This window comes from Ictalurus punctatus, chromosome 12 (genome assembly GCF_001660625.3).
Source record: "Ictalurus punctatus breed USDA103 chromosome 12, Coco_2.0, whole genome shotgun sequence".
NCBI classification, from domain to species: domain Eukaryota; kingdom Metazoa; phylum Chordata; class Actinopteri; order Siluriformes; family Ictaluridae; genus Ictalurus; species Ictalurus punctatus.
In genome coordinates, this window is record NC_030427.2 from 20,602,370 (window position 1) to 20,614,722 (window position 12,353).

Below are 12,353 nucleotides of genomic sequence, written 5' to 3' on the forward strand. Positions count from 1 at the left end.
TTACTACTACTACTATTACTACTGATACTACTACTATTACTACTACTACTGTTAATAATCACTACTACTACTATCACTACTACTACTACCACTATTACTACTATTACTACTACTACTACTATCACTACTACCGCTAATGCTATTACTACTACTACTACTACTATCACTACTACTACTGTTACTACTACTACTACCACCATTACTACTACTACTATTACTACTATTACTACTACTACTACCACTATTACTATTACCACTACTACTACTACTATTACTACTCCTACTACTGTTACTACAACGATTATTATTACTACTACTATTATTACCACTATTACTACTACTATTACTACTACTACTACTAATATAAATAATCATCATCATCATCATCATCATCATTTTAAACTTGTGTGCAGTATGGAATTCTGCTCTACCAGAACTACAAGATCCCTCACCAAAGACAGTCATCAGTCTCGAACTTCACAACACCAGTGGTGAGCATTCAGCTTCTTCTTTTTTTTTTTTTCAATGACCGTGCACATATTCTTTATATTTTCATACCTTAACACACATGCTGAATATTTTCAGACCTTAATAACTGGCCTAATTTGGCCACTACAATACTGTCTGAAGTATTTATTTAATCAACAAATGATTAACCCTGCAAGGATGTTCTCACAGTTACCTTACATGCATATAAATCTGTATTTGATGCAATTTCTCTGTAGAGGAGCGTGTCAGAGAATTCTCTAGTTGCCATGGATTTCTCGGGGAGGACAGGCCGTGTGATTGACAACCCTGTCGAAGCAATGAGTGCAGCGATGGAGGAGGGACACACTTGGAGAGTAAGTTTTGTACACACACACACACACACACACACACACACACACACACACACAGTTACTGGGCATCATTTATAAAGCTGCATATGAACAAATTTGTTTGTAATTTGCTTGCAGGAGTATTTACCCAAACAAAAAATGGTATTCATAAAAATTCAGTTTTAGGTAAAAATTTTCTCTTTCACCCAAAAAAACAAAAGTGCTGAGCATTTTTGGACGACATTTTCCAGAGGCATCCATACTAAATAGAGTTAACTGATGTTAACTTGATGACTAAGTCGAACATACATTGAAATATTTTATTCCAAGGTAATAAAGGGGGCTTCCAGGCAGACTCAGTTAATATTAAGGATATTTAATTGCGGAGCTCCTATACAAATTGTGTTTGGCAGGTGTGGTAATTTTACATATAAGTAGACTATGGTAAATTGATAAGCTTCAAATCATACAACTGGCAGAAGTTACTGGAATTTTGTATGTGTATTACAGTTCATGCACCCATTCATTGTTCAATTACACACACACAGACACACACACGCACACAAAAGTTTAGTCTATACTTTCATGTTAATAATTTGAAAGAAGATAATCCAGACCAATCCAGACATTAAGACACATAAGACTAACCATTCAGTTAGTACAAAAGAAACGCTGCTCTATAAAAGTAGTTAGAGTTAATGTATGTCTGGTGTAGCCGATGTGCTGCAACGGCAGAGCTGCATCACTTCACACCAAGAGTAGGAGGCGCATCATATTGTCGTTATCAGCTTTTGGGAAAATTTTAAGCATTTTAAGGAGCATTGTGAGCTTCAATAAATGTAAATCAGCTGTGCTGTGAATGTGCTCTGTATTTTACAAGTGATTGGATTTTCTCAACAAGAAGCAAATCTGTGTTATCTGTGTTAGGGTTAGGGTAAGCTTGATCAATGAGGTCCATTGTACATCTCATTCCTTATATATGATGTATTCATGTTCTGTGTAGAAAAGGAGTCAGCGAATGAATGTATCGGGCCACCCTAGTTCTCCGCATCCATCCTCTTTAAATTCAGGTAGGCACAATGATCAGATTAAAACAACGCTAGAACAGCATATTTGCATATATGCAAATTTCTTTAATATAACATTTATACCATAGAGCTAAGTATAAAAAGCAGTATGTAATATGAGTTATGATGTTTGCAGTGATCCACCGAACACAACTGTGGTTCCACGGCCGCATCATGAGAGAGGAATCCCACCGTATGATGATGCAGCAGGGTCAGGTGGATGGGTAAGACACTAAAAGTGCACATAAATCATAGTTATTGTTGTTGTTTGAGAGTACATAACGCTTTATAATAATTGAGGTGTTTGTTCCATTTAATCTCTTTTCTATGAAGATTGTTTCTTTTGCGGGATAGTCAGAGCAACCCAAAGGCATTTGTTCTCACTCTTTGTCATCACCAGAAAGTCAGACACTTCCAGATATTGCCTGTGAGTCAATAACTTCTATACTGACCTTTACATGACTCTAATACAATAGTCAGTGTGTTTTTAAAGTCGAAATATTTTAAATCCCACTAGAGCGAATATCTCAAAGTGCCTGTTGAAGGTCTGCTCTCATTTGTGTTGTCAGTATGAAGAGGACGGTCAGATCTTCTTCAGCCTTGATGATGGTTCCACCAAGTTCACAGACCTGATCCACCTTGTAGAATTCTACCAACTTAACAGAGGAGTCCTACCATGCAAACTCAAACACCCCTGCACCATGGTGGCCTTATGACCCCCCACCTTATACTTTCGATCAAACTGTCATTACGTCCTTCTCACCCATGGCTGAGAACAAAGCAAAAGACCAACCCAGTTTCTCAGTGTCCCTCTTCCATGATAAGAACTTTTTCTGATGCTTTTATATCTTGCCTCTGGGATCGTCGGAGAACTGACGGTTCACTTTGTCCAGTTAATATAACACTGCCAATTTATTTCTCATTTTCCAAGCCAGTGTCGTTCACCTCAAGATTTCATCAAATACAAGGCCTCGATGTCATCATGCAGAAGATGCTCTCACAATGGCGAAAAGATCTGATCGGATCATCATATCTTTTCTGTTGCTTATGCCTTGTCATGTTACTTGATAATATTTGATTGGTATTTGTGGGATTGCTGATGTTTTCATACCTAGTATTTTGCACTTTCAAGCTGAAAACGGGTGGCCCACTTTACCATTAAAATTCCCCTGCCCTCATTTCATTCCTCCTCCTTCCCCTGGCCTCATGGTGAGTAAGCCTCAGTGGGGAATTCCTGTGTGCTAATTGGATTACAGCGCAAGACAGACTTTCACTGAGCCCTGTTGGAGCTTCCTACTGACAAGGTTACAGCTGACGTGATACACCAAATTATGGATCAGCAGACCTGAACTGCTGATTATCATATCATCTGTTGCATTATATTCAGTCCATGTTATTCTTCACCATGTCCTCTTTGCCTTAGAGACCTGAGTGCACTGAGATAAGGCGGCGTTACGTCCTGTCAGTCTGGAGACTGAGACGTTGCACAGGGAAGTTCCACATGTTGCACATCTGGCTAGATAGATTAATTTGAGCCATGGATAAAATGCATCTTTTTAATTATATTAGAGGGACAAAAAGTCACTTTTAATTGAAGTGCAATATTTTTTAACTACAGCCTATGGGGGAGTTAAGGAAACTTGACCCATGCCCTGCGTGGCCGCCTTAAAAACTTGACCCACGCTCAAGTTGCTGATGTCGACTACCCAGAGCACAATCACTGAGTTAAACGATTAGCCCTCTTCTGGCTATGTAGCAAGTGTTTTTTTTTGTTTGTTTTTTTATTTCTACAAAATCCTGTATAGTTATAAATAAGAATTACCTTTACATAATTTTGCTGTCCTTGAGCCACATGAACATATGAAAGGTGTCAAAAGGGCCCATTTGTAGCTTGAATTAACATGTGATCTGATCAGTTACAAAGCACTGTTAAATCAAAAAGTGTAAATGCACACAGAATGCTTTATGATCAGTATATGATTAGATCAGTCAGACCAGGGGTGTCAAAACTCCGGCCCCAGAGCAGACAGATGTTAACTTCCCAGCGAATTCCCTTTTGTATGATAGGTGCCCCACAAGCCAACACATTGCAGTTGTTCTTTTCACCTGATGGTGACAGCAGACTGTGTTAATACAGCTAGCTAAATTGCAAGAGCCTGCAAATTAATTTACTGAAAAATATTTAGTCAAAAGCACAACGTTAACAGTGAGAAGGGGCGATTTCAAAACAGCTGGAAACAAGAATACGTTTTTCATTCAGAGCCACAGCAAATGTGCATGCCTCATATGTCAAAAGTCTGTTGTGGTAATTTAATATCATGAGACGTTATGAAACAAATAATGAGGATGAGAAAGCAGAGAACTTGAAGCAGCTGGAAGCTATCCTGGCAAAAACAGCATTTTATCAGAGGGTACAGTACAGACCATTACTAGAGCTAATAAGTGGCACTGCTTCTAACCATTAAGCATGGAATACCTTTCGTGAATCCTTAAGAGTCCTTAACTAAAGTGGTCAAAGTCATTTCCCCCAAAAAGAAGCACAAATTTATGAATATCATCTTGTGTCTTACAACTACAGCGGTCAGTTGATACCCTGCTGCAGTTATTCCACTTAAATTAAATTCACTATATTTGAGCACTAAAATAATATTTTGGTGACTGCCCTCAAGTATCTTGATGTGGTCTTATCTGGAAAATACACAATTTAAAAATGTTTGGACACCCCTGAGTCAGACATTTCAGCAGGTATAAATAAAATCTGTATAGTCTGTTTGCATTATGCTGGCACTGCCACTATGCTGGCACAACTTTGTTGTGAAATCCACCACAAATAATTCACAGTCGCCAGAAACAAGGCCTGGGGTTGTTTATATTGCCAACTTACAGACCGTCAGTGATGACACCTTCCAGCATAATTTCTACTAGCTTGCATGGAATATTTGCAAAATGAAGAGGGAATTTTAAGAAATAAAGTGCGAGACTGAATGGTTCGTTATCCAGATCTCGATTTACAGATGTTAATGCACATGTTAATGTGAGATACAAATGGAGCCAAAGAGAAAATATGCACAAACACTCAAAGAAGAATGTTTGCAGTGTCGGGAGTCCTGAGTGCAATTAGAGATCCTCTACATCTGCGTGGCATCGTTCCACGAGGAGATCTGCTCCTGCATCTAGTTTTGATGGAGAAGTAGTGCAAGCTTCAGTATACATACCTGTGAAAATGCCACAGTAACAATGTGGCAGAATCCTACATGTCCTACACTGGCCCAGCAAGACTTAAGCTATGACCACCTCCTACAGTTTGATAAAACACACAGCCAACTCTTAAGCTGCTGACATTGAAGTACACACATCTGATAGAGGGTAGAACATGTGATCTAGAGATGTAGCTTAGTCAGTTTTCTAATTCTCAGATAAAATCTAGTGCAAGCAACTTCTCAACAGAATTCACTAGAATAATTGAGTCTGTGCTTAAGCTGTGTCTGGAAAATCCCAGTATATTTTTCAGTGGCAAACTTGAATAATGTGTTTTAAACATACTCAAGAACATGCTGGTAAGGAAGTACATTCTTGGTCATTTAACCACAAACCTACAGAGTAGTAATTATGTAATGCATGGTCTATGGGATGCATCTTCTAGTCAAGCCTCCATGATCCCAAGTTGATCAGAATGTGTAGACCAGACTGAGACGTGATCTCTGCAAGAGGAGCTCAAATAGCTCAAATCAGCTCAAATACACCTGGTCTCCTGAAGGATGGACTCTACAGGTTTTTTTTTTTTTTTTTTTTTTTTGTGAATCATGTGTGCAGTTACATGCAGTGCAAACAGCTTTAGTAGCAATATATTTTTTATTTCCGAGTGTGTGAAACTTAAGCTCTAGATCTAACACTGTATCTATGCTATCTACAAATATGTAAATGGGTTGGGCTCCCAAACGAAATGAAGACGGGATTGTTACACGGATGTTGTGTACTTTTTACATACCCCCTCTCAGTGATTTGTATCAGTGTGCATATTATAATGATATTATATGTTCTCATTTGTATGTCACAAAAGCCTTTTTATAAAACGTATTATATTAATTAAGCTATGTTGTGCATCTGAGTCTTGTATATGAGGCGTGCTTCAATTTCATTCCAGGACAGCTCACGTGTGTGACCAAGGGATGATCCTAGATTAAAAAATGAACACCAAAGGTGCAAGCAGCATCCCTTGCACCTTTATCCATAGGGATTTGCCACGTTGCATGTTTGCTCTCTTAGTGGCAGGTTTATGATGCTTTGTTGCCATCTAGTGGTCATTTTCCAAGCAGGAAGAACTGTCTTCACTCCCATTGATTGTAGCTGCACTCGGTCGCTCCAAATTTGCATAAAGTTCAACTTTTCTCAACTTTGTTGTGTCACTGAACACGCCCAAATCTAATCACCAACTCATTGAAAATGAATGGCCTCAGGTCGCTGCAAGTCACTGTATGTGTGAATGTACCTTAACTTCCCGAGACCACATCTAATTATAATGTCTATCTAATTCTAAAAGCATAAAAGGCAACAGAAGCACATCTTATCATAGACAACCTAATGAATCATGATATCATTCAGGTAGCATCAGCCTACTATAATAAATGAAAAAATGACGTGAATTTTAATTTAATGTGAGCCTAGGCAAAAGTGATGTATTTTCTATCCTTCGTAACCACCAGGAGTCACCTAACATCATAACTCCCTCAATAATATCAAACAGCAAAGTAGGAGAATAAAAACATTTCACATTCTCATGGAAAAGGTTTAACGTGCCTCAGGTGTATTTTTGCTACCATTGCTAATGTGTGTGTGTGTGCAATAAATATATAAGTGTGTATAAATACATAAACCCAGGAGCTGTAGCCTCTATTTTTCATTAAATTATCATATGCACCCTGTCACAATTTAAAACTGAAATATGCAATGAGATGCTAGTAACTTGTATTTAATTTTTTCTTTAGATGTGTGCAACGATCAAGGAGCTTATATGGACAACACAATGAAGAATTAAAATTTACAAAAAAAAGATATTTGACTGTATAAAAATTCTTGCAATAGTAAGGATTTTAATAAAATGCAATTATTAGCTAAGGAGCTGTAACTTGATAGTGAATACATGCATCATTTAAACATTTTGGCAGATTTCTTTCATTTCTTTGTGTAGAATTAACTGAATATGCATTTAATTTGTTTAGACTATACTCCTTTACCTTTTTGATATATATTTAAAACTTGAAAAATAGACAGAAAAAGTGGGAAAAAATTAATCAGCAAAAACCAAATGCACCAGGTTACTGTTTCTGTGCTTGTTCTCCCCATGTCTGTGTGGGTTCCTTCCAGTTTCCTCCAACCTCCCAAAAACAAGCTGGTATAGTAGATTAGCTACTCTTAATTGCCCCATATGTGTTAATGAGTGCGTGTGCCTTGCAATGGATGTGTCCCATTCAGTTTATTCCACTTCATCAGGATCGTCCCAGTGTTAATGAGTCTTTATTAATCACATATACACTACAGTGCAGTGAGGTCAGAGCACAGGATCAGCCATGATACAGCATCCCTGGAGCAGAGAGGATTAAGGGCCTTGCTCAAGGGCCCAACAGTGGCAGCTTGGCAGTGCTGGGGCTGGAACCCCAGACCTTCTAATCGGTAACCCAGAGCCTTAACCACCAAGACACCACTGCTCCCAGGATAATATTAGCTTGCAGTATTCCGTTCAATTCAACACTCCAAATGCTTTATCTTGTCTATTAAAACAATAAAATAATTAATTACACTTTATAATCATATATTAAATATGGCTATATCGTTATATGCCCAAAATTTTGTGGACACCTGACCATCACACCCATATATCCTTGTTGAACATCTCATTCCAGATTTATTCCCCCTTTGCTGTTATAATAAGCTCCATTCTTCTGTGAAGGCTTTCCACTAGATTTTGGAGTGTGGCTGTAGGGATTTGTGATCATTCAGCCACAAGAGCATTACTGAGGTCAGGTGCCGGTGAGAAAGCCTGGGCTGCAGTCGGTGTTCCAGTTCATTCCAAAGGTGTTCAGTGAGCTTGGCAAACCATGTCTTCATGGAGCTTGTTTTGTGCACAGGGGCATTGTCATGCTGGAACAGATTTGTGTTTGATCCCTTAGATCCAGTGAAGGGAAATTGTAATGCTACAGTATACAAAGACATCCTTTCCAATTGTGTGCTTCCAACTTTGTGGCAACAGTTTTGGGGGACGGTCAGGTGTCCACAAACTCTGGCCATATACAGCAGTGTATAATCACATAACAAAGTAATCCTAAAATGTAATTTACATCAAAGCTGTTGCTCTGTATCTCAGCAAACACATAATGTTTCTGTAACATTAGTATTTGATTCCCGTTTGGTTATTTTTGAGAACCATTTTATAATGTTCTGGGAATGTTCTGTTTTGGTTAACAAAGTCAGCACTGTTCCCAAAATGTTCTGGAAACTATAAAACACAACATTCTATTATTTAAAAATGGAAATGTTGCTTTTACATTATGCTTTGGTGCAGGCAACAAACTAACAACACTGTTTGAAATATTTCGCTAATCAAAAGGGAAAGTTTTCTGAACTTTACTGCGCAACTAAACATAAGCATTATGCATATTTTCTGTGAACAAAACTTTCCTGGGAAACCAAACAAGCTCACACTGCCATAGACATACCGCCTCTCCACCGAAAACACACTTAACCACCTCCCCACCGTAGACACACTTAACCACTGTAGACACACTTAACCGCCTCCCCACCATAGACATACTTCACCTCCCCAACGTAGACATACTTAACTGCCTCCCCACCGTAGACATACTTCCCCTCCCCAACGTAGACATACTTAGCCGCCTCCCCACCGTAGACATACTTAACCGGCTCCCCACCTTAGACATATTTAAGCGCCTCCCCACCGTAGACATATTTAACCGCCTCCCCACCACAGACATTCAGACTGTCAGTGTCTCTACTTAAATACATTTTCCAGCCTTTGATCCTGTTTTTCTCGTTTGCCTTCATAAATTTAAAGCTCAGTAAATGTATTGCAAATGAAGTCATGTGACTGATTACATCTAATACCTAATTCTAGGGCTGAGAGTCGAAAAAGAATCGATTCCTCGAGCTTTGGTCTCGATTCCACACAATGATGCTGTAGTTTGCCTGATATAGGCCAAGTTATCACTTTATGTGGTTAGCTGTATTGTACACACAGTAGCAGTATGTGTTGAAATGCCTATAAACATGTTTATTTTGCCTAATTTTTCCCCCATTTCTTGTTTTTTGGAATCGAGAAAATTATTGTGTGGAATCGACTCATGTAATCGACTCCGTCGATTCCCATCAGAATTGGACATTTCCTGAATCGAAAAGTCATACCTAATACGTAACTAATCTGTCAGTTTCTGTCTGTTACTGCCCCCTGGTGTAGAAAAATAGCCACTAGATAGCAGACAGAAACACAAAAAAATTTTCAAGTGCCACGTAGACATGTAGGCTTAGGGAAGCCTAAAATAGAAATCAGCAAGGTGCTTACATAGCTGGCTCGTTGGTCTAGGGGTATGATTCTCGCTTTGGGTGCGAGAGGTCCCGGGTTCAAATCCCGGACGAGCCCAAATGTTTTTAATGCATGCAGTTTGTCATTTATTTATTGCTTGTTCTCAGTGTCTGTCTGCATTGTGTACACACCCTCAAATGGCATATTTATCAAACTCTCCTTTGTCATTCATTTACTTAAATATGATACCATTCTTAATTTAACCTTAGTGTCCTTAGTGTCTCTGTTACCATAATTCAATAACTATTTATTTTTCTATTAATTTAGCTCACTTTGATAATTATCTCGTGTTTGAGATGGTGGTGCTAAGTCCAGAAATGTACGCTTCCATGTCATGTTAATAGCATCTTATAACTTCAATAGACCTTTCAGAGTGTATTTTCCACTTCTAAATGCATGTATATGTTTAATTTCTTGATTTCAACATTTCTTTTATTTAAAAAAATTTAAGACAACGGAGTTCAAATGGATTGCCTTCTATTAGAGTTTATATGTGTCTTGCCATATAATGGAGAGATGTTTTGTCTAGGCTGTATATCTCCTTGCACTTAATGCTTCTGGATTAGGCCCTGGATTTATCATGCCCCTGAATTGGAGTAGCTGCTTTACCTAAATGAATATGTTTAAAATAATAATCATTTGAAAAAATAGTCATTAATACCGCCCTGTGTGCATGGAGTTTGCCTGTTCTCCCCGTGCTATGGGGGTTTCCTCTGGGTACTCTGGTTTCCTCCCCAAGTCCAAAGGTGGGCCACAGGTGGCTGCCTACCTTTGCCTAGTACACATACTCATGGCTGGGTTAAACAAATGATTGTACTTTTTTTTCCTTTTCTATATTGCCTGCTGCTGTTGGTATAAAAGCTTTTTGGCTTGTTTGGTTGTAGCTTTACCCTGGGGAATTAATTGAGACTCTAACTGAGAGAATTAATTGAGCAAGACAAATCTATGACCTATTATCTGTCCAATTCACCTGATACCTAGCAGTGTATTATTAGTAATGTCCCAGTTATATGATCAATCCAAGCCAACAAATCTGTATTTCACTGAGGAAGTCATCACTGATTTACAAGAATTACTTAGAAATGCCATGGATGGGAAGCAAATCAGAGGCTGTATTCACAAACACTATTATCTCATCACTCTGTTGATACGGATGATGGCATGTTTCATAAATGACAATGTCATGGCCTATACACGTGTATCAATGCCAGGATTTGTATTTAAATCTCAATTTATTGTACAACTAGGTTTCATTTAAGTGTTTACCAGGCAGACCTCTACATCAGCCAATCACTGTCATCCAACAATGACTGAACTGTTAATAGCAGTCTGGAAACAGGGAATTTATTGTTTGATATAAACCATGACTCACGAATGATATTTGCAGTTCATCTCCGCTGCATAACAGCAATTTTCACATGGCCATATATCAGCGAGTTATACAAGCTAAACTTGGATCTCTAGTGGTACTGAATTAATTAAGTCAGGTGACTGCGTTTGAGACCTTACAACTCCACAATCACTGAAATACTCCCACAATTGACACTATAACTTGTTAAAGCTGTTGTTATTAAATATAGAAAATACAAGAACTTGACTGCACCATTAATTTGATGACAGCAGATGTTAAGGATTGTTTGCAATCCAGTCATACTGTCTTCAGAGTACCCCAAAGTTTTCACAGCTAGCAGGCTGCTTTTAGTGCTAAAATACTTTCTGAATTAATGCATATTCAGATTATCACACCCATTTTTAAACAGTTTCTCCCAAATCAGCCAGTTAGGAGCTACATGTAATGTGTGATGTATCTGCAAAACAAAGCAGTACTGTGGATACCATGGCTCTGATCACCCAAGAGTACATGGATTAGTGAGAGGGTGGCTTAACCTCAGGTAGAAGGTAGGACCTTAACCTGTATGTGCATTAATGACACATTTCACTCTGAAATAGAGAAACATCAGGAGAATGAGTCCATTGTGTTTTCCCCAATCATGCTGCTTCCACATGTTAAAGCAATTTTCAAAGTATTACATGCACCAGGCCTTCTCACAATGGGCCTTCTTGTTTCTTGATAAACTCAGCCACAACAACAGTGAGCTAATGAGCTACACAATATGGCCTCCTAATCCCCACACACATCTACAGCAATGCCTAAATATCTTCTTCCTCTTGATGAGGTGCTTAAATCACCTAATCAAGAGGTGTGTGTGGGGGGGCACACACCCTGGAGGTGTACTCTGAGAGAGAGTAAGCCTTATTTCCCCAAGTGACATCACCTGGTGCACAATAACATGGGTGATTTTGAAAGTGCTGAAATGTGAAAATGCCAGAACAGCAATATGTGCAATTCGCACTGGGTACCTTTATATAATTTCTGCCATCGAATCATCATCCACTTTTTTTGAGGGGGGGAATTGTGCACAGCATAACTGAATGAGTTTATCTGCAAAGTTTTTTCCTGTTCGGCGTGATGACGTTTAATGTCCTCGATAACCTCTGTAGTGCCATTTAGCAACATGTTAGTGTCATGATTTCCCCTCGTGCAAGCGCTGGAGCTCGCAACACGCTCTTATAGTGACAATGACTTTGTTTACTTTCTACATGTGCATTTATTATGATTTCTGTCCTGTCTCCGCCCCTGTATTGTCATTGGTTGTTCCCTTATGTGTCATCATTAGTCTCAGCTGTTTTGTGTTCACCCTTAATTATGTTTGTCATTTAAACCCCTCGTGTCTCATTGTTCAACACGAAGTATTACGTGAGTTTTCCGTGTACCAAGCATTTGTTCATAGTTTCATGTCTCATAGTTTTGATCTTATTCTCGACCTCGTTGTTTGATTCTTGTTTATGCCCGTTTGCCGATCGCCTGACCTT

The 12,353-nt window shown here is 38.7% G+C and overlaps 1 protein-coding gene and 1 non-coding gene across 5 annotated transcripts in view; both read left to right on the forward strand.

The window, feature by feature from the left end:
- LOC108273075 (growth factor receptor-bound protein 10) overlaps positions 1-5,979 on the forward strand; it is a 61,784-nt gene extending 55,805 nt beyond the window's left edge. For all 4 annotated transcript variants that reach the window (XM_053684097.1, XM_053684098.1, XM_053684096.1 and 1 more), the window contains 6 exons: positions 414-491; positions 726-842; positions 1,822-1,888; positions 2,022-2,109; positions 2,219-2,312; positions 2,455-5,979. In XM_053684097.1, coding sequence (XP_053540072.1) covers positions 414-491; positions 726-842; positions 1,822-1,888; positions 2,022-2,109; positions 2,219-2,312; positions 2,455-2,601 — 591 coding nt within the window. In that variant the 3' untranslated portion in view covers positions 2,602-5,979. The remainder of the gene's footprint in view (positions 1-413; positions 492-725; positions 843-1,821; positions 1,889-2,021; positions 2,110-2,218; positions 2,313-2,454) is intronic.
- A 3,485-nt stretch (positions 5,980-9,464) lies between these two features.
- Positions 9,465-9,536, forward strand: trnap-ugg (transfer RNA proline (anticodon UGG)). Its single transcript has one exon. It is a non-coding gene; the product is annotated as a tRNA-Pro (tRNA).
- Positions 9,537-12,353: the final 2,817 nt, after the last annotated feature.